General features: G+C 45.8%; 1 protein-coding gene across 8 annotated transcripts in view; it reads right to left on the minus strand.

The window, feature by feature from the left end:
- Positions 1-1738: 1738 nt before the first annotated feature.
- Positions 1739-22840, minus strand: part of Tjp2 (tight junction protein 2) — a 117505-nt gene continuing 96403 nt past the window's right edge. For 6 of the 8 annotated variants that reach the window (XM_050158897.1, XM_050158888.1, XM_050158878.1 and 3 more), the window contains 13 exons: positions 22569-22719; positions 19766-19874; positions 18847-19057; positions 17885-18072; positions 17320-17415; positions 15899-15978; positions 14443-14653; positions 8880-8980; positions 7501-7713; positions 6274-6384; positions 4860-5174; positions 3575-3660; positions 1739-2676 (listed from right to left, as the gene is read on the minus strand). In XM_050158897.1, coding sequence (XP_050014854.1) covers positions 2517-2676; positions 3575-3660; positions 4860-5174; positions 6274-6384; positions 7501-7713; positions 8880-8980; positions 14443-14653; positions 15899-15978; positions 17320-17415; positions 17885-18072; positions 18847-19057; positions 19766-19874; positions 22569-22719 — 2032 coding nt within the window. In that variant the 3' untranslated portion in view covers positions 1739-2516. The remainder of the gene's footprint in view (positions 2677-3574; positions 3661-4859; positions 5175-6273; positions 6385-7500; positions 7714-8879; positions 8981-14442; positions 14654-15898; positions 15979-17319; positions 17416-17884; positions 18073-18846; positions 19058-19765; positions 19875-22568; positions 22720-22840) is intronic. The other 2 variants (XM_050158924.1, XM_050158914.1) reach the window with 1 other exon arrangement.

Raw genomic sequence — 22840 nt, forward strand, 5'->3', positions numbered from 1 at the left:
CCTCACCTCAAAATGGGTTTCCCGAACAGCTTGTTCCTGTATTTAAAGGAGGAAGGAACAGTGAGTCATCCCGGATTTAAGCAGTGTACATTTTCATCTGTTCACAAACGGTGGCTTTTTACTAATGGAATGAGCAGCTTTTAGTCAGTGCCGAGGACTTGAGGCTGCTCAGAAATTCAAGCTGCAACAATCAACGGCTTGGAGTCGCAGGGGCTGACAGGCATGAAAAAGGCCACGTTTAGAGCATAACCCACTAAGCCCCAGTTTTAACACCACGGATGCTTAAGCTCACCATTGACACGTCTATCACAACACAAAGGACGCTTGACGGAGCCTGCCCTCTCCAGTCTTCCTCTCCCAAACCCAGTGTGCCTTTGATTCATCTGAGCTCAAGTTCCTAAAGTGCTGCATTTATATTTCACACCTATTTTATTCTTTCAAGAGTGAATGTGAACCCAGATGAGCTTTTCTAGGAAGCAACTTAGTAGTCAAGATAAGCCTAAAAATGCCCCACTCCTTCCTCTTTCCAACTCCACTTCCGAGAATCTCCCCGCAGGAGAGGGCTGAGGTGATGGCGGCTGGCGCACAGGGCACGGCTGAGATAAAAGAGGGTCAGCTAACGTAAGAGGAGAAAGCATGGACATCGTCGAAACAGTCAGTGGGCAAGGGTTCACTTATGACGCACACGGGCAAGATTAGGCTGCAGTGGTTGGTCACGATGGGCATGTGGCGTGCTTCCCTGTGTGGGAGGACCACTCTTGATAAAACGGGAAGCAGAGAGACTAGAGGACAGAGTGCAAAGCCAGCACGGCTTCAGGGATCTCTACCTGTGGGGCCCACAGACGCTGAGTCCTGTCCCACCCCGACTGGCAGTCAGAGACGGTGAGCTGATTTTTGCTCTTTCAAAGTTTCTGACAACGGATATGGCTACAATCAAGAGCTTCTGACCTAGGGTGTGGTTAATCAGTGTTTTGGGTATAGAGGAGGATGGGCTCCAGCTGAACCAAAGGTGGGAGAATTCAAGTCTATTCCTCGTATCATGTTAACGAGGCCTGTTGCCTCCCCGACCCCTTTTGGAGTGAAGCATATAAGCGTGTGGAAAATAAACGCAGTGGTATTCAGTATTCACTAAATGTTCCTCCCAATGCCGTTCTGTGTTTCTGTCTCTTATTTCTCTCACATCTCTGTTCCTTTTGTTTAATAATTCTAATCCTCACGCTCCTACCCTGGAACGTAAGGATTCAAGGCTGGTCTCCAACATCTCACAGACACGCAACAGACATGTACGAATAAGTAACCGGAGGAAACACCCCAAAAATGATCACGGCTGTGTTGGAGTAACTTATTTTATTCTTCATGTGACTCCATTTCCCAACGTTCAAAGATGAGCAAGTTCTACAGTTAGCTCAGTGCCTTCGAGCACTTGTTCTTGTACAGAACCCAGTGCGGAGTCCCAGCACCCACATGGCGGCTCACAACCCATCCCTAACTCCAGTTCCAGGGGGATTCGGTAGCCTCTGACCTCTGTAGGCACCAGGCATACATGCAATGCACATAGATGCACACAGGAAAAACATTCACACACACTTTTTTAAGTATTTTAAAGAATTTTAACTAAAATAAATCAACAAGGCCAGGGGTTCAGTGGTGGAGCATCCCTCTGCACACACGAGGACCCTGGGCTCCATCTGAACACTGCTCCAAAAGGAAGGCGTATAGAAATTCACCACAAATCTCATTCTTGACTATCATGTACTCCTTTTTATTAAATTATAAAATCGCTTGATGTCAGTACATACACTGATATAAAGGAAATAAAATACCCTTTTCTCAAGTATCTGCCTGTGGAGCACATGGTTTTAAACAAACAAACAACAGGAAAAAACTCTAGACTAACTTCCTGGCCTCCGAGCTATGTAGCTGACAAACTCCCAAGTGCAGCCATCCTATGTACAGTCAGAATTTCTGGGAAATACTATAAAGACAACACCCTGAAAAGATGGCATGATGCAGAGGGACAGTTATAGCTGCAAAACTGGTATAAAAACTTAGTCAAAATAAAGTTTTAGCTTTGCGTAAGCTTCAGGAAAGAAAACTTAAGACACATCTTGTCAAAGGCACTTCGGGAGTTGTAATAAAATACTTCTGAATTTTGTTTGAGGCAGAGTACTTTTTTTTAACTCCTTTTTCATACTTGCCTCACACTGAAGCAATGTTGGAAGGCATCTATGAATGAGGAAAAATAGTTATTGCTCCTTAATATACATATTAAAAATACAGAGAGATTAATACAGATTTTGGTCCACACCAAAGCAAGTAACAGTGTCAAGACTGTAGTGTTTCTCTTTTCTCTTCATTCTGAGCAAAAAGTCATAATCGGCTCTACCCCAGTCCCACACACAGAGCCTCCAGTTGATAATCCGTGCTGTCTGTCGCCTGGGTCCCCACCATATCTCTGCAGTGCACTTTAGCTGGAGATCTCCAGGCTGGCCTCCCAGGAGTTCATGCGCAGCCATCTACAGTTCCGTGTCTCGGTACCGGGAGGGCTGGCTGTAGTAACCCCGCTTTGAGTGCGCCGCCAACTGCTGGCGGTATTCCTCTTCCTCCTGGTCACTGCCATAGCTGGTGTCCTGGTAAAGTCTGGACGGAGCTTTCTGTGGCTCTGGAGGTCTAGAACTAACAAAATGGGGGTATCACATACAGCCCGCATCGTCCAGCTGCTCACAGGGCCACTGAAGCTATGAGCCCAGCAGGCTGATCATTTCCTGAGCATTCTACCACCAGCCAGGGCACTGCTAGTCTCTTCAGGTTCACGGGGTGAGAACAGAAGAGATATGGTTCGTATCAAGGCCGAGCCCTATTTGGGCAGCTATACGTTGTCTGAACTAACAGAGAAGGCTGTACCCGTTGCATTCCTGTGCTCCCGACTCCAGCCTCACTCAGTAGAGTTCTCTCCCGGAGCCAAACCAATTACACCAAGTTTCCTCTGTCAAGACCAACTTGGTCAACTGTGTTGGCATTCCAATAGTGATCTTCGTGCCCTCCACTTTTCAGGGCTTTAAAACAAGACTCAAGCTTCCAGAAGTAGGAAACAACAGAGGAGGATACGGCCCGTCAGTCCTTCAGACCTAGTTTGGCACAAGTAGCCTGATGGTGTACGTGATACGAAGGAATTAAGCAGCGTGGCTAAGAGCCAGTAAACATTGGTGACAAAGAGTAAACACTAGTGACAAAAGAAGACTAAGTCCTAAAAATTACACTCGTGTGCCCTCCTAACACAATATAAGGCTCCAGTGTGCCAGAGAGCTTTGGGCACACAAGGCAAGTGACCAGGCACTTCTGATTCTTTGGGACAGGATCTCTCTACATAGCCCTGCTGGCTGTCCTGGCACTCAGAGAGATCCACCTGCCTCTGCTTGGCGTTTGGTTTCTGTAATCTTAATAGTTAGTCAGTTTTGACTGACAGCCTGGGAAGGGAATTCTCTCAGGGCTCTGTCATGTGGGTAGGGCAAACTCCAATCCAAATGCTGGAGAAGCCTCCTCCCCTGGCCTCCAGCCGCAGAACAGCCCTTACCTCAGGTGCGGGGGCAGGCCGGCATCTGGCTTGGGGGCTTTGATAGGAACCGCATAGATGTCAGGGTGCTTCTGAGCAATTTCAATCTGTGGTAGTCAGGACACAGAAGGAGAGAACGGGTGACCGTATGGTTCTCTTCCTGGTCACCTGCAGACCCTACCTAACCCCACATCCTACCACCTTTTCTCCCAGTCCATTTCCAGGCAAAGAAAGAGATGGGAGCCTGTTTCCATGGCTGGGTGGAGTCCCATGGGACGTGTCAAATGGTGAGGACCGACGCATGGGCAGCCCTGAGTAGTTAGTACACTAAGGAAAGCGATTTGACGCCACTGAGCCGCCCACTTAAAGAAGGCCAAAATGTTAACTTTTATGTACAGTAGGACTTTTAGTCCAGCTACTCAGGAGACTGAAGCTGGAGCATGTCCTGTGCCTGTCACCCTGGGCGACATCAGCAAGGTCTCAAGAAATGGAGGGGTGGGTGGGTGAGGAAAAGCGGGCCTTGTCTCTGTCCCCCCGTTTTGAGGGAAGTTCTCACTGTGTCACCTGTCTCCACGCTGATGGATGACCGTGGGGCTCCCATGTCTGGCATCACTCAATTTCTTTGATACCGAAATGCTTCATGTGCATTTCAAAACTTCGAACAGCTTAAAGAAACCTACAGCCTACAGGCCCAATGGCCGCTAATATCCTATGGCCAATCTGGGAACATTATGAGAGACTTGTGGACCCCACAGCCACGGTCCAGCAAAATAACTCCTGAGGGACACTGACTCTCACTCTCTATCCCCCAGACCAGGACACACAGATCTGAACCACGGAGAACTGAAGCTTGCAAACATGGACTGTTGGGGTTTCCTTTTCTTCCTTCCTTCCTTCCTTCCTTCCTTCCTTCCTTCCTTCCTTCCTTCCTTTCTTTTTTTTTTTGGCTTGTGTTTGTTTTCTAAGACAGGGTATCTCTGTATAACCCTGACTGTCCTGGAACTCACTTTGTAGACTATACTCATGTTGGCCTCAAGCTCACAGAGATCCACCTGCTTCTGCCTCCCAAGTGCTGGGATTAAAGGTGTGCGCCACCACACCTGGCTCTGTTAGGCTTTCTTGATTGGAAGCAAAAAGGAAATGCTGTCGGCAGGCCATCTGAAAACGGCACACAGAACTGTGCAGATGACTTCCCGGCGTGATTCCGGCGCTGGGAAAAGGGTTATGTGCCGCTACACTGAGCGCGGATGTCTTGAAAACTCTTCCTGGGGGACGCTAAGATGCTCGGGTTGTTTAGAACACTTACCCTCGCGTTCTGCGCTTCTTGGAGCTCCTGCATCCTCTGTAATTTTGCCTTGTGGTCCATCTTCTCGAATATTTTCACTCTGCCCAGGACTGACCTGGGAGCATCTTCCTGCTCCTCGGTGCTCTCTCCCACCTCTTCACTCTCGGGCGCAGGGACGGGAGTGGAAGGCTTCAGGATGGATCGCCCGAAAGTAGGTTTCACTGCAACAGGCGGAGGACACCCTTTGGTAGATCCCCCCGAGATTTCACTGCCAGCCACGGCAGAGGGGTTCGCCTTGGAGTAGTCGTAGGATTCTTCTCTGTTCTGGCTTCTGGCCTGGAAAGAGCAGTATCGTGCCTTATGACCGTGGGCTTTCAGCTTATTTTCATAACTACATTAGTGATTTAATATATTGTGTTTCCTGATCAGTTTCCAAAGGTGGGCAACATAACCATCTTTACAAAGAACCAAATATGACAGGGTCAACAACAGCCTCTGACTAGGCACCTTGAGCCCTGCCTGAGGATGACAGAGGTGCTTGCTGGCAGAGGTGGGGCAGCCAGCGAGAGCTAGAGGTAGAACAGGCCCGCGTAATTTCATAGCAGAGATGATTGGAATCTCACAGAAGACCTCAGAAGACATCAAAAGTAAGTTTTTCTGAGGTCAAGCTACATGGAGGGTAGGAGCCTGGGCCAAAAAGTGAGACCTGTGCTTGGCTGTGGGGCAGTGACCCTGAGCTCGGGTGGGGTGAGCTAGGCAGAGCGACACGTGAGGGGCCACTGTTCCTTCAGGGTCAATCCTAGCCCTGCTGCAGGTCTGCGGCGCCGCATTATGTAAGGTCACTAATTACGGCTGACAGCTTACACAGCCACCATTTTCTTCTCATCTAAATGACTGAGTTACAAAAAAATTCACTGAGCAATACGGAAAAGTCCATTGTTAGAGGACGATTGTGATCTGGGGCAACAAACCACACACCGTGGGGCCCTTAGGTTGATTCTATTCTAGATAATACTTTATTAATTCAATAAATTAAGATGCTTTTGTTTGTAGTGAGAGGCGTTCTGCACCACTGCAATGCCTGTTCTGCTCAACAGACCACCTCCTCTGGGGCAATCACATTAGACTGTGTATTAACTTTTGCTGGATAGAAAATGGAAAACATCCTGATTGTAGCATGCGGCCCTTGACCACAGTTCACTTTTTTACAAAAAAACAAAAATCAAATAAATTAGTAATAAGTAAATAAATGAAATAACTCTTATTCTCTGTGATCCCTAAAATCACACACTTTCCTAATGTTGTTTTTCGGGCCTGTCTCTCACACAGCCCTGGTTTTCACAGAGCACACGGTAACGCCAACATCGTCTCACTGTGCGTGTCCCCTGGCACCTGTGTCCTCCTCCTTCCCATCCTGGGCTTCCCAGCTACATACCTTGGGCGGCTCTGGCTTGAATGCTGGGGGCGGACTACCATCCCTAAGTTGGTCTCTGCTAGCAGCCCGCCTCATCTGAGCTCGTGGCTCTGGGCTGGATTTCCTCATGCTCTACAAAACATAAAGGTTCATTCACACCAAGAGCATCCACGCAGAGAGAAGGCAGCACTCCGCTCTGCTGGATTTCTGAACACTTGAGGAAACGTAGACCCTGTCTAGGCAATGCAGCGCTCTCCCACTGCAAAGAGATGCCAACCGCCATCCTTCGCTAGAGAAAGCTCAGGACAGACTTCAGTAAACTGGCTAAGTACAAAGGAAGAAAGAAAAAAACAAATACTCTTCAAGTCTAAAGGTCTGGGTCACTACCAGTATTCCTAAGCATTAGCTCTTTCTGTATCTAAAGGTAGTAACTCACTCTTTATCACTTGTCTATTGTATATTAATAGCCCCCCCTCCTATTTGTCTACTGTATCTTAATAGTTGTGTGTGTGTGTGTGTGTGTGTGTGTGTATGTGTGTTAAGCTAGTTATTTATTTTGGGGGCACTACTATCTCACTAATCATTTATTGGAATGAGTTAACCTGCTAAAGGGTAACCCATAACAATTATCCTACAAATGCGCTCAGACAATCTTGTCCACAAAGATCATCATTCCAATTCTCTGAAGTCCAATTAATAATCGCTCCAGCCTAAATCAGTGCCCACTGATAGTTTGTAGGACTGTGTAAGCTAAACCAGCGGATACACAGTGCATCTGATCAGATGTATAAAGTCCATTTAAAAACTGAAATACAGAGAGAAGGAAACTGATGGGGAAACACTTAGGAACTCTGGTCACATTAGGAGGTTAAAGGTCAAGGGGAGAAGAAAAGCAGGGCTCCTAAGAGTACAGTGAGAGGCCTAATCAAAGGTTACAAGCAAATACAGCAATAATGTATTCATCCAGTTCCATCTGTAATTTGGACAGTTGGCACATAAAGCCGATATTTATGCATCGCCCCCGAGGGCAACAGAGTGGCGAAGGACACCGCTCAACCTTCTCCAATGCCACGTTCTGGCTCCACTTTCCGTGGACCACAGCCACAACCATGGAGGCCCTGGCTCGCAGTGGGCCTTCCTAGCAACCCTCTGCTATGATCCTGTGGAGGATGCGTTCTCCAGCACCCTCAGTTAAGACTGTTCCTGCGCGTGGCCGCACAGCCTGCAGCCAGCGGTGCCTCGCCTCACCTCCTCGTGCTGCACCGGCTCCGAGGAGCGGGTGATGGAAGACACCAGCGGCTCCTCGGCTGGCTCATCCAGCTCATTGTCAGTGTAGGCGCCTCCCTCGCCGTCGGTATCTTCAAAGTCACTGATGAGACGGCTGTCACAACTCAGATAGTCCGCGCCCATGGCGGTTAAGTAGGACATGCGGTCTTCGGGGTCATCATCCATCCCTTCCATCTAGAGGAATTTGTTTTGAAGGGTGAGTGGGAGCTGGCATGGATCCTGGGAGTGGGGACTCGAGAAAAGTCCTGAGTGCTGAGCCAAGTGCTGGAAACCTTGACACGCGCCAGCAGGGGAAGGGGCCTTTTGTTTCCTGCTATCGCTTGGCTTTGAGATGCTGATGCTGGGTTAATTTCTGCACAGGGACACATACACTGAAGACCCTCTGGTCTATCCTTACTGTAAGCCAGCTGAGCCAAGCTTGTTTGGCTGATCTTCCAGGATCAGCCTCTTTCCAGCTTTCCTGCTGGTTCCTGTCTCCACCTCATGATATACATGTTTCTACTCATTTCCAAGACTCTCCCATCCAGGGTCGGATGTTTCTCAGGGGTAGCTGGGTTCAATTCCCAGGACCAGAGAAAAAAATATTCTCAGAACCTTACAGACAAAAACTATATCCTTCTCAACTTGTCCTCTCCAGAGAGTTGTAGAGACTACGAGCATTTGGCAGATGCTAGATTCGTCAAGTAAACATCTAGGTCTCAAGGAGTGAGACAGTCCATTTCACCAAAAAAAATCATTGTAAGGATCACCAGCTCCTTCAATCTAGCTGGAATAAAGGTTCCTAGAATGAAAGGGACCCCAGGTTCTCGACTTTCATTCCCACAGCACACCAGTGTGTTCAGTATCGCTATAGATTTAGATGCTATCCAACCTGAGAGGGCTAGGAAAGAGCACTATTGTTTTCAAACTCAGAGTCAGAATGGATTCTCCAGCGACCTCTTTACTAAGCCCATAATTCCAGCTGTTTCTCTTGGTATCCTTCAAAACTGTATTCCCCCATGGTTCTCAACCCTGCCTCTCATCTCCACTCCGAGTTTCCCATGTCCTGAGTGCGGTGTGGCATTAGGAATGAGAACTTGTAAGCTCTGATTAGAGACTTGGAAGGCAGTTCTAGTCGCTACATTAAAAGCAGAGGGGAAGTGAATGTAGGTCAGCACTCATCAGGCTCTGCCTTGCAAAGTCCCTTGGTTTTATTGCTTTGCTGGAGAACTAGAAAGCTTCCGACTGGAAGAACACGTTGAATCCCTCTCGCCCCATGGTTCACTACATTCACTGCCCTCTGGAGGAAGCATCGGGGAGCACAGACTCTCACCTCACAGCAGCAAATCTAAGCCACATACCTTTCCTTCAGAGACCCAGACTGCTTCGCCCTGCTGCTGCTGAATGCTGTCCTTCAAGCTGCCAAACCAGCCATCATTGGCTGAATTCACGTTGATCGTAGCTGCAGGAATGTGAACAAAGAGGTCAGCATCAATTTCCAGAGCATCCTTTATTCTAGCAGCTATTCACATTATTTCTCTTTATAGCATAACTGAAGAAAGACTTGCCAAATTCAGAGAGCTATGTGTCATTTAAACACAAAATCTTTTTAGCTGAGTGTAACTAAAGCATTACAGACAGAGGTTGTAAAACTTGTGCAGGCTGGTTTTCATGATATACATTCTTTTCATTACATATATTTATACACTACATATATAAATATGTCTTCAGAAGAGCTACTCAGTGTGTGTGTGTGTGAGTGTTTTATTTTTCAATGCTAGGAACAGAATTCAGGTCATCTCATTCTACCACTGAGTCACAGCCGCAAGCCCTAAAAAAAAAAAAAATACATTTTCAGGGGCACAAGTAAATTGGACTGTACTTTGAACTGAGGGCAAAAATAAGCCTATTCTTCCCTGGAGCTGCTTTTGTTAAGGTATTTTTTATCAGAGAAAAGGGGAAAAAACAACCAAGTTAAGTGGTGAGATGAACAAGCCATACACCTCACCCCAAACAAATAAAGAAACCCGAGTGCAAACTTGGGAAATTATTTTGAGTCTGCAGCCTGGGCTGTTGCTCTGCAGAGCCCATGTGAAGACACCAACTTGCAGCACAGACTGCAGATGCTAATGGACACACGGCATGCATCTGTTCCTCACAATCTGTATCTACAGACATGGTGAGGGTAAACTGGGCAAGCAAGACTGCTCCAAAACAGTAAGCTGGATCTGAATGATCGAAACACGGCTGGAGAGAGAGTCCATCGGGTAAGAGGACCTTCTGTGAAGGCTGGAGGACACGGATCCAAATCCCCTGTATAAAAAGCTGGGCGTGGCTGTATGTGCCTATAACCCCAGCCCTGGAAGGGGAGACATGTGGATCCTAGGCGCTCAACGGTCAGCTAGCCTGATGGGTGTAACACAACCATTATATTAATATAAAAATGACCTAAAATGCAAATGATCAGGTTGCAGATAACTTACAACTGATTCTTTGGGGGTGGGGTGATGGTTTAAGACAGGGTTCTCTGCATAGACTTAGCTGATCTGAAACTTGCTCTGTAGATCAGGCTGGCCTAGAACTCAGAGAGATCTACCTGCCTCGGCTTCCTGAGTGCTGGGATTAAAGGCGTGCGCTACCACCACTCCACTACAAACTGCTTTTAAAATGATGCTTCCATGGCTCTTTGTTAGATGGCACGGTGGTATAGATAATTTCTAAAGCCAAACAAACCATTAATGGTTACACAAAATTTCTAAGTCACTATGCTTCAAGTTTTCCTTTAATTAAATCTGACTTTCTTTCATTTAAGAAATTCTAATCTTGAAACCAGGTATGGTGATGTACATCTATAATCACACGTACATCTGGACCTACTTTGGAGGTAGAGGCAGGGGAATCCAAAGTTCAAGATCATCACCGGCAACAAAGTAAGTCTGAGGCCAGCCTGGGGGACACATGAGACCCTGGCTTGAAAAATTTAAAAAAAGTTCCACCTCTGACCTTGGGAAATCGTGAATGAGCTTACGATTTCCTTACTTATTAATTATTTACAGCATCAGACTAAACGGATGCATTGGGCAGCCCAAGCAAATCAACCTTGATGCCATGGATTTTTTTTTCATGTCCTTATCATGGTCCTTCACAGAGATTACTGTAATCGTAGCTAAAATATGACCCAAGATGTAAATATAGAAGCGAGACTGCACGCCCGGGGGACAAAATAAGGACCCGTAATAGATGCACAAAGAATGTTAAGTGGCCCTTTACAGGTTTCTATTAGGAGCTGCCTGGCACTGCATGAATTCATCACAATGAAAGCCTAAGTTAAGGGTGCTCTCTAAGAAACGCAGAAAATACATTTGTGCCCCTGCCCTCCCGCCCCAGTATGACTGCTCCCCTGAGAGCAAGTGAGAACCAAGTGCTGGAACACTGATATAAAAGCTGCACAGAAGCTAATTTCCCGGGCCCACTCAGAGGCGGAATCCGATTCAGACACTCGTTTTAAAGAAGCAAACTGTGACTTTCCAACTCAAGGAACTGAAATTCTCAGAGGCTCCTCCTGCTGCCAAATGTTCCCTGCTAGCAGCCACACCCAGCCCTGGCATGTGTGGGCAGTACCTTCCCACCTCTAGTGGCAGGGGCGCCAAACAGCAACGCGTGAGCTGGAAGGGTTGGGAAGAAAAAAATCGAAAGTGATTGCTAAAGAATGGGGTTCCTGTCTAAAAGTTACTGTAACGATGGGTACTGCTGTGGGTTAATCCTTCTGTGCGCTGTGAATACGTATGACTGTCATTGGTTAATAAAAGAAGCCGATTGGCCAACAGCTGAATAAGTAAGGTTAGGTGGGAGAGCCAAACTAAGAATGCTGGGAAGAAGAAGGGTGGAGTCAAGTGTCACCAGCAGACACCTAGAGAAGCAAGATGGGCATGCTTTCTGAGAAAAGGTACCAAACCACGTGACAAAGAAGAGATAAGAAATACGGGTTAATTTAAAAGTAAGAGTATGTAGTAACAAGCCTGAGCTACCGGCTGAGCATTTACAATTAATATTAAGTTTCTAAGTGATTATGTGGGAGCAACCACCGGCATAGGAAAATTCCGTCTACAGGTTACACAACCCTGAAGGAACAGAAACAGGCCCTTCAAATGGGTCAATGGTATAGTACACAAATTACATCTCGGAAAGGGCTGTCCTGGGGCTACCTTAACACTCAAGTAGCAGACACAAGCTAAATAGGCAAGCCACCCCGCAGCCCATTTCCTTCCTGTGGTCCACATCCCTAAACTCCCCTAATCTGAGTATTATCTACTGCAATTTGTGTTTTTCCCCATTGTGCTCTTCCAAAGACTAAATAATGACCAAAACAAACAAACACCACACAGAAGAAAACATTTTTCTGTAATGTGACATTGAAAGATAGTAATTATAGAAACAGCGCTTGAAAACTACTCCCAAATTCCAGGGTTGAACACCAAAAACTTCATTTTAATGAAACCTGGAACGCAGATAAAATAGCCACACTGTCCCATGGTGCTTTACCATACCACAATTTATCATAAAGGTGGGCTAGTTTGGGTCTCTAAGCCGATAAGGGCATCACAGCAGCCTTTAAGCCATGAGCCAAGCACTTTGAAGGTCCTAAGAATACATGCAATTCAAATTTCATTTTTATGATATACATGCAGAAATGTATCATATACTAAATATTTTCATTGAGAAAGGGGTATGCAGGCATAACATTTGAATTTGGAGGAGGGGGGGTTGAGACAGTGTTTCTCTGTGTAACAGTCCTAGCTGTCCTGGAACTAGCTCTTGTAGAGCAGGCTGGCCTAAAACTCACAGAGATCCATCTGCTTCTGCCTCTTGAGTGCTGAAATTAAAGGCATGTGCCACCACTGCCTGGCTTTGAAATTATTTTCTGACAAGCCAACTTGCTTTTTTAACAAGTCTCTGACTAAAGTGTCTTAATTAATGAGTATATTAAACTCAAATGTTTAACTGTGTTTATAAAAGCACTCCAAAATCCAAATATGAAACACTTCTGGTCATAAGCACTTCAGACAAGGGATAACCAACCAACCAACACATCACCCTTTCTGGCATCTGACCCATCTAGCTGGGTTGTAAGGACATGAGATGTAGTCAGGAAAGGCAGCTTTCGTCTGGGCTCAGCCGCACTAGGATCTGTGACCTGTACAAGCTCCTATGGGACTGACTAGGTGGCACACAGGCCAGACTAGCATTACTGTCCGTGCCACTACAAAGCAAGACAGTACTGCTAGTGGTAACAATTAAGGAAGATAGAAGAATAAGTATGCAAAAAAAAAACAAAAAACAAAAACAACCATAAGCTGCAATGATACATTTACAGCATTCAGTTTAGAGGTTTACTAAAAATCCCAGTGGCCCAACGGATAAGGCTTTAGCCAATAACAGAACACCTCTGGTTACACTGTCTTAGTTAGAGCCTTCACAACAGTGTTAAGACCTACATCTCTAACATGAAGAGCTCAACTACAGTAAACAGTGGTCAAATGTGGATACATATCCTCTGTTCATCTTGCTCTTCCCAAAATATCCATGGCTGATGACAACTGTCACGGACCTCTAAAGTCACTGGAGTAAAAAGGCAGCATCTATGTAGTATCCTTATGGTGTCCCCACAAAGGAAAGCAGTGCACGAACAAACAAAAACTGTAACTCTTAAATGCTTGATCACAGCATACCCATGCCACTTATTTATAAAGACAGTACATTAACTATGCCATATTTTTAGACCATCTAACCATCATGAGTAACAGCGGCAATGGGTCTATTTTTGGCATTTTAAAAATACCTAATTATGGAAGGTTTTATATACAGATAAAGTAGTGGCCAGGCTATAAACTCGCATGTGTGCAGCACCGACATCCGTGTCACGGTACCTGGCCAGTCTACCCACACTCTATCTTCTCTCACTGCAGACTCTACTGTGCCTGCTAGATAATGTATAAAGATTTTATTTAGCAAGCATCTCTAAAACATAAAGGTAACCTTTAAGAAAAGAAAGTCCACCCGCAGCATTAGTACACCTGAAACGCTTAGGTCTGCCCCATTCAGAGTGCTCAGGTTTCTACCTGGGAGACACTATCCATCACTACAATAAGCTGCTATCACACGGTCAGTTAACGAATCACTGACAGTAAGTCAAGAACAGTAACACGCAGTTACCACAGACATGGGAGCTTGGTCATAAGCTAGGGTCAATCATTAGCCTTGAGTCTACCACAAAAATCTAATGTCATTAAAATGACAGGTTATTAGCATTTCTTAGATCTTTTTTTTTTTTATTCAGAAGAACACTACTCTTTTTTTTTAATATTTATTTTTTTATTTTGTATACAATATTCTGTCTGTATGCCTGAAGGCCAGAAGAGGGCGCCAGACCTCTTTACAGATGGTTGTGAGCCACCATGTGGTTGCTGGGAATTGAACTCAGGACCTTTGGAAGAGCAGGCAATGCTCTTAACCACTGAGCCATCTCTCCAGCCCCATTTCTTAGATCTTTACAATCATTTCTGGAGGTCAAAAATCACAAGGCTTAAAATAGAAAAGCCATCGGGCTAAATATCCACCCCACCGTATTAACTATTCTTTTTTCTTTTTTTTTTTTTTGTTTTTTTTTGTTTTTTCGAGACAGGGTTTCTCTGTGGCTTTGGAGCCTGTCCTGGAACTAGCTCTGTAGACCAGGCTGGTCTCGAACTCACAGAGATCCGCCTGCCTCTGCCTCCCGTGTGCTGGGATTAAAGGCGTGCGCCACCATCGCCCAGCCCAATTATTATTAACTATTCTTGAATGAGTCCAGAGCAGGATTCCATATCCCACACTCAGACTATCTTATTTCTCATTTGGCGCATGGACCACCTTTTACGTTTCACTTACCTGTAAAGAGATGAGAACAGTTCTTTTTGAGCTTGTTGGCTTGATCAAATAACTTCCGGGAACTTTTATTGGATGTTGGACTCAGCCTCTGTCTTATGGTTTTAACAGCTTGTCTTGAATCCAGGTTGAAAAAAATCACGATTGGGAACCACTGAGTATAATTGAGCAGGTCTACAGCTTTGGGGGTCACATCGAGCAGGGCGTGTTTGTCCTGTTACAAGTGAAGAAAGGACGGCACATGGTGACATGCGCAACATCATCAAGGGCTTTGTCTTCCCAGGTAAACACTGTATCAGATGAAATGTGTGTTCATTTTGGGCAGATGCGGGGGACACACAGAGTCTAACTGTGTAGCTTTAGCTAGAAGTCACTATGTATACCAGGCTGGCCTTGCTCCCAGAAATCTGCTTCCTTCTGCCTCCTGATATTAGGATTAAAGGCATGTACTGCCATGTCCTGTCCTGTATATTTAAATTAAAAAGCTAAAAATATTTCTTTCCATATCACATCCACTTCCATATTATCAGATAAAACTCCCCCTCCCCCAGTTTTTTGAGACAAGGTTTCTCCGTGTAGCCTTGGCTGTCCTAGAACTCGCTCTGTAAACCAGGCTGGCATCAAACTCCCAAGTGATGGGATTAAAGGTGTGCACCACCACTTCCTGAATGAGGTAACAATCTCTTATAGAATGACTGTAGAACCGTCTTAGTCCGTGGCTTCATCCTCCAGTGTCCCCTGGGGTCAACAGTGAGTGAAAAGGGGAGGACAGTATAAAGTTCTAAGAGGGAAGGAGGGGACAGGCCATATCTGTAAAAGTGTTATTAGAGTGTATTTTCATGATTGGTCTATTTTGTTTTTGCTTATTGCTGTTTATCTCCCACCATGCCAACTTATAAATTAAATTATCACAGATATACATGTGACTAAAAAGTACCTGTGTTGTTTGTGTGTGTGTTTGTGTGCATACATACATACATGTACACAGAGTGTTGGTACTCTCTCCATGGTTTCAGACACCCAACAGGGGTCCTGAGATATATTCCTCTCTAATAAAGAGGGATTACTATTAAATGTTACTTGGTTTAATTATAGGAACTCTGCTGCTGAATAGCATCTGGCTTATATAGTGAATGCCTTCAATTTACATTAAGCTTTTATCATTAGTATTTTTTAAAAAAAAAATTTATGCTTTCTTTTTATTTTTATGTGCACTGATGTTTTGATTGTATGTATGTCTATGTGAGGGTATTGGATACCCTGGAACTGGAGTTACAGACAGTTGTGAGCTGTCATGTGGGTACTGGAAATTGAACTCGAGTCCTCTTGAAGAGCAGCTAGTGCCCTTACCCTTTGAACCATCTCTCCAACCCCTTGTTAGCGTTTTATTAAAACACACATTCTATTCCAAACCAGGATCCAGTTCTCTGACAATGGGGGCTTCTGATGATTTTCTCACCTGCTCAATAATTTGTCTCACAGTGTTCAACCGGACTACTCCACTGGACCGCTCAGATCCGGCATCTTTGGGTTCAGTTTCTGCAAAAGAAAAAGAGGGCTAAGTAACACTGATAAAAAAAACCAGTGATGACCAAATGCCCCAACTTAACACCAGCACAGTGGGGCACCCGGCACAAGCCACCACCTCGTGGCAGGCAGTGAGATGGGATCACACCACTAGCTGAACTGAAACCGTGGGCATGTTCTTGTGTGTGTGTGTGTGTGTGCACACCTAAGTGCACACACATGTGTGTAAGTGCTTGTGTGCATGTGTTTTATATATCAAACACCAGAGTTTCACTCATATGAGGCAAGCGTCATACCACTGAGCTGCAACCCAGAATTATTAAATGGAAATCTAACCATGAGGGAATTGCTAGGTTAACCTAATAGGGAGTACGTATGCTCCAATTGGAGTGTATTCTCCAAGTATCAATATCCCAAGAAACTCTTGGGATAGATCCAGATATAAAAAAGTCCTAAATATCCACTGAAATGGATAATCCTGAATTTAAAAAAAAAAAAAAAGAAAATGTTTGGGACCAGAAATGCTTATCTGTTTTTTAAATATTAACATATGCAGAATTAAAATATCTGTAAAAAAGGAGACCCATATCTACATAGTAGACTCATTCACGGCTTAACCAAGCACAGAGGTATATTCCTGTTATACCAGGACTTCGGAGATAGAGACAGGAAGATCAGACATGCAAGGTCATCCCCAGCTACACAGTAATTTTAGGGTCAACCTGGGCTATCTGAAGGACCTTGATTTAAAAAAAAAAAATCATTTCTGTGATTTGTAGAATATTTAAGATTAGCAATGTTAAAAAAAAAAGATTAGCAATGTTCAAACCACAACATTAAATCTCTTTGTTACTGAGGGGACAATGATATTGTCTTTATGTAAAAGAATAATCCTGTTATAAGGAGACACACACGTATACTCAAGGATAAAGTGTCATAACTTGGCAACTTAAACACTGAACTGGCTCAACAGACAATTTCAAAAGGAAGCGTGTGTGTCTGTCTTGGTGCAGGTGGAGGAAAGAAAACATATCCAGCAACATGACGCAGTGACTCCAGGCAGAGGGTGTGGATATTCATTGTTCTTCCAACCTTTGTGTGCCAGAAAACTTTCAAAATAAACACTTTGGAGGCTGGAAAGATGGCTCAGCAGTTAAGAGCACTGGCTACTCTTCCAGAGGTCCTGAGTTCAATTCCCAGCAACCACATAGTGGCTCATAACCATTGGTAGTAATATCTGGTACCCTCTTCTGGAATACAAACATATATGCAGACAGACCACTGTATACATAATAAATAAATTTAAAAAAAAAAATAAACACTTTGGGAGCAAAACCCCATGGGCTGACTTACTTGCAGTTTGAAACCAATCAGGCAACTCGTTGGCCAACTTTTCCATTGCTATATCTGCTATGGGGCCGAATAAGACCACAGGCCTCTTGAAGCCAGCTGAAAGGAAAAGAGAAAGGCTATCAGACATGTACCTGCGGTCATAATGTCCCGATGGGAGGCAAAAAATGCCCTCTACACTTCTGCAAACTCAGCAAAAGGAACTGAATTCTGCCCCTCCAGCTGGACTCCAGTCTTTCCTGAACGAGAAGCCTTCGCTGCCCTCCCCGCAGAGTCGAGTTCAATAGAAACTTCATTTGTCTTTCTCTGATGCTCTGTTGCTTCGCACCTCCGCTCAGTGGTTAGTATACAAACCCTTGAGAGTCAGGATTAAAAGTATGTTCTGTATCTCGAGAATTCGCCTCCACTGAGGAACCCGAACCACTCAGGCTCCTTGCTGAATACTGTTCCCTCACCACATATCTAGGTGTAAGTGACAGACAAAGTTGGAACTTGACGGTTACAGCCACAATGGAGGAAGGGGCTCAGAGCTCAGCAGATCTCTTCCACGGCCATGGAGCTGCCTCACCTTCCCTCAGCAGAACCTTCTCGTAGGCCGGGAACTTGGTGCTAACTGACACGGCGGCCGTCAGGTCTTCCCGGCTCTTGCGGACGTTCTTCTTGACCCCAGATCTCTGGCCACGCGTCCTCCAGAAGTCTGCTCTGTCCCCAGCGGTCTCTCTCTGGGCGTTCTGGACGCTAGCCATTTGCTCAGCTCTGAGAGAAGAAGCCAGAAGTCATTCTCCACAGCATGGGATCAGGTTATTATGAAGACCTAGTCAGTACCCTGGAAGAACCCATGACTGACTCTGCCTGACAATGAAGACAATGAAGGGAGCCACGGAGGCAGAAAAGGCAGTATGGTGTGTAGCTTCACTGTCAACCTGACTAGATTTAGAGTCACAACCTGTGGGTCAGTCTATGAAGGTGTTTCCAGAAAGGGAAAATCCACCATGAATAGATTGCACCTTCCCACGGGCTGGGTTCTAGACTCTCTCTCTCTCTCTCTCTCTCTCTCTCTCACACACACACACACACACACACACACACACACACACACACACATTTTGTCACAGCAATGAGAGGAGCCCAACAAGTCTCTGAACTGCACAAGAAGGAGCTGGGTACAGAACATGCCGTGTGTGGCTCATAGGTAGCATGAATGCATGTAGTAAACAGGTCACCTTTCTTATGTTTCCACACAGCCACGCACCAGCGAGTGTTTCCTAGGGTATGCAAGCCTCCCCTAAGGTGGGAGACCAGGCGTGCTGGGGGCGCTAAGGCCACACGGTGTGTCCCATAGGCAAGGTAGCAGGCAATCCTCAAATAAGCCCATGGCAACAACCAAGCCTGAGGTGCTCACGACTCCAGAGGTTCCAGCTCTATACCCGTAACCCCTGGTGATGGCAGATGATGACGTCACACGGGATTTCCTCAGAGGCATGGGAACGGGATTAGAAGGTGCATTCAGGGGAGTACCGTCTGAGTTACCTGCTTTTGTTAGGGATTAAGCCTTTCTCCAGCTCATTCCCAATCCTCACAGCCAGCCAGTGGCCCAGCTTGCCATCGTACAGCGTGTCCACCACTCGGAAGACCTCACCCCTGGTGAAGGCCAGGCTCTGCGGGGTTTCCTTCTCACATTCAAAGTGACTTCTTATGAAAAACGAATCTCCTCTGCCACACGCCAGGATGTCTCTGTACACTGGGAAACGAAAGCACAGGTGGCTGGGCTGGGTCTCACGGAAGATCTTTCCTGGTCACCCCTTCCTGGTCCCTCCGCTCCCAGCACATGGGCCTACGGGAATCAGACTCCAACAGGAAGAAGCAAGAATTATCAACTTCCTAAAGTGCCCTGCGGGTAGATTTTATGTCGACCTGACGGTGTATGGGGGTGCCTAGACAATTGATTAAACATTATCCTAGGCTTTTCTGAGAGGCCACAGTAGGTGATGGGAGGGGGGGGGTGTGGAATTAAAATTCAAATGCAGTGGTTCTGTTTCTCTGAGGACCCCTGACTAACAGAGTTGCTCATCAATCTCTGGACCCAAACAGGAGAGGACTATTTTTGTCCCCCCCCTGCACAGGGGAGGATCTGGAGAAGTGAATCAAGGAAGGAGACTGGCGAGAGCTAAGAGGAGCCAATGCCGCCCATAGGTGAGGACGCGCCACTGTTCAGAAAAGCAGTTTTTAACTCCACATGACGCACAACTGGCAAAACTGTTTCGGTAGATGGAGGGAAAACATTTTCATACAAAATGAACAGCACCCCAAATTTTCTCCATACCCTTGTGACCCAATGTTGCCTCTTCTGGTCCCAAGACACCTCATTCTTCCTTCCCTTCTGGTCCCAAGACACCTCATTCTTCCTTCCCACTTCCCGTAAAGAAAACAGATGGTCAAACTTGCTCACCGTCTGCTCGGCTCTGAGCCAAAATGGTCACAGTTTCACCTTTGGGGATTTCTAACAGGTAGAGAACCGCATCTTCCCGAACCAGCCCTCTGAAGTCCTGTGTGTTCACCTGGAAGGAAGCAAAGACCAGATATAACAAATGAATGTGTGTGTGTGTACGCGTGTGCATGTGTCGTGGGGGTTATAGTAAGGTTCTGATGGGGCTGGGGAAATGCCTCAGTGGTCAAGTACAGTCAGTCACCTGCCCGGCACCTTCCTATTGGCCTGGACTATTCGAGTACTGCTCTACCTCCCTTCCTCGCTGCTCTGCATACCACCACAACAGCCAAGTCTACAAATTAAGATGCTGTCACTGAGCTGGTCAGTGGTGGCGCAGGCCCTTAATCCAAGCACTTGAGAAACAGAGACAGGCAGATTTCTGCGAGTTCAAGGACAGCCTGGTCTAGAAAGTGAGTTCCAAGACAGCTAGGACTGTTATACAGAGAAATCCCATCTTAAAAAAAAAAAAAAAAAAAAAAAAACAGAAAAGGAAACAAAATATTTTATCTCTGAACTGATTAGAATTTCTTGTCAATTCTTGTCATTCTGTCTGTCTCCCTTTCTTCAAGTCTCCCAAAGAGGCAACCAGAAAGGTTCACTATTAGGGTAATTAACAGATAACCATAATCAATACTGAGTGGAGGGGTCTGTGATAAACAGATCTGGCACTACACTTTTTAAAAATTAACTCAAGTAAAATCTTGAATACACATCCACAGATCGTCTCAACCGTTCCCTTATTCCTCCAGTCTCTGACAGGCGATCTAATACTAGATATAGAGATGTACAGCTGTACACGTTTAAGATGTGTTCATGAGACAGGATGCATGAGTCTTACACCAAAGACCACTGGCCCCGTACCATTAAGCTGCTGGACTATACGTCCCTAAGGGGTACACTACAGAAAGAGTCTGCAAGGTAACATAGAAGGCCAGTGAGTAATTTTAATTTGCCCTTACCTGAAGCCTATAAATGTTGAACATCTGAAAAAAATTTCTTGTTCATTTGAAGGTACTATCTAGTCTCATAACCCAATGTATAAAACTTTATTTCATGTTGTAAGAATGCTTTGTCTATAACTCTGCACTGTATGTGTGCCTGCTGCCCGAGGAAGGGGAGAAATGACTCCCAAAAGGTGTCCTCTGATCTCCACATGTATGACAGGCACAAGCATGTCCTGTGTCCCCCACAACACACACACACAAATACGATGTGGCCTTTCGAAATCCATGTGATTAACAACCATCACCACCACCACCACCACCACCACCACCACCACCACCACCACCCCCCTTCCTGCAAATATCTTTGGTTTTCTTTTTGTCTTTTTCATTCCATAGAGTTTTTGAAAGAGAAACACTGGTCACACCAAATAACAAAGAGACAGTTAAACCAAGTAGGAAAATGAATGACTGAATGAATGAAAGCAGCTGTATTTCTGTTGTCTGTAAGACCTGTGTTCAGCTAAAGCACAGCACGCTGCACATGGCAAGCCTTCCCTAGCAAAGACAGAACCATTCTTAAAAACCTACCAACAATACCAACAACAACAAAAGGCCAGGCTATGCACGCAGTTCCCTTCTATCTTCAGGCTGACCACGAAATGTGGAGCACACTACAGTGAAAAGAGTTAGGCAGCCTTCTGTACTTCAAGGTCGCACTGTGCGGTCCTTTCCAACAGACCAATATCATCTTTCATTATCTGTGTGCAGTGCAGGGCCCGGCTGGGTGTGCTAGGAGCCTGGGGAGGATTGGGTATCAGCTCCAACTGTGCTGTGGCTGCCTCTCTGCTTAGCTCAGGGAACTCACTCTGTCTCAGCCTTTTACAAGAAAAGAGATCTTGTAGTCACCCGCTACCTAGCCTCTACCAAGGACAAGGCAAGAGAAGTCAGAACCCACCAGTATCTCCCCTGGTCACCATGGTGATGCCAGGAACCAAAAACCTTTCTAGAAAAGTTCTCAGCACGGAAGCGATTCTCCTTGTCTTTAAACAAGTTTTATAGAGAAATTGGGAGCCTGAAGCCCTACATAGATTCTCTACTTCTCTTCATAAAAATTCATATGGACAGTCCCTAAGATGAATAGATTTTATTCTTCAACTTTAATAAGCAAGACTCTAAATCTCTAGCTTCCTACTAGCAGGAAACAAGCTTCCTCTTTATCAGCATATTTATCAAGTACAAATTAACATGGCTGGCATTCAAGACTTTCATCATAGGCTGGGGATGAAGGGATGTCCTAGGACCGTGTGTTGCCTGGAGGTTCGCCTGGACCCTTGCTAGAAAGCTTGCGCATAGGCAGGGTCTGGCAACCCCCATGCCAGAGGCGCAATCTGAACATCAGTGCAGAGGGAGGGTATATCCTGTGTCCTGAAGCCTGACTCTGAGTGATTCTGCAACTTCTCACCTCTCCTTTAGACCTAGAAGAGCTCACCAGCTCATGTGGATTTTCCACCGAAGTTTGTGTGTGTGTGTGTGCACAAAGAAATAGAAATGAGAGCCTGAGGCCAGTTTGGTCTATAGAGCCAGTTCCAAGATAGTCAGGACTACACTGAGAAACCCAACAAAAATCAAAAAGTAAAACAAAACAAACAATGGGGGAGAGAGAGGGAGAATCCAATGACAGCTCCCAGCATGCCAACCAGGAAACAGGAACCCACTGTTACAGCAACCAGGAACCCGCTGTTCTCAGACCGCCTTCACTGAAAAACATCTAGAAAGGCACCTTCCCAAGAGACTGCTAGAAGGCAGGCTTCCTTACCTACCTTCAGAATCTGGTCTCCTTCCTGTAGGCCCTCCTGCTCTGCAGAGGTGCCCTCCTGAATGCCAGCGACAAATATCCCAACGTCATTTCCACCAGCCAACCGGAGGCCCACGCTGTCTCCCTTCTTAAACCTCACCATTTTGGTGTTAGGGCTGCCGTAGGTCCGGTTTCAGAAAGGAAAGATGAGAGAGACTGTTTAAAGTGAAGGGTTCACGTCAAGATCCTAAAGACTTAACTGCTTTCTAGCTCGGAAGGGACATCCTGGTTTACAAA

This window comes from Alexandromys fortis, unplaced genomic scaffold, assembly GCF_014885135.2.
Source record: "Alexandromys fortis isolate MF-2015 unplaced genomic scaffold, M_Fortis_MF-2015_v1.1 scaffold_10, whole genome shotgun sequence".
In the NCBI taxonomy this organism is placed as follows: Eukaryota; Metazoa; Chordata; class Mammalia; order Rodentia; family Cricetidae; genus Alexandromys; species Alexandromys fortis.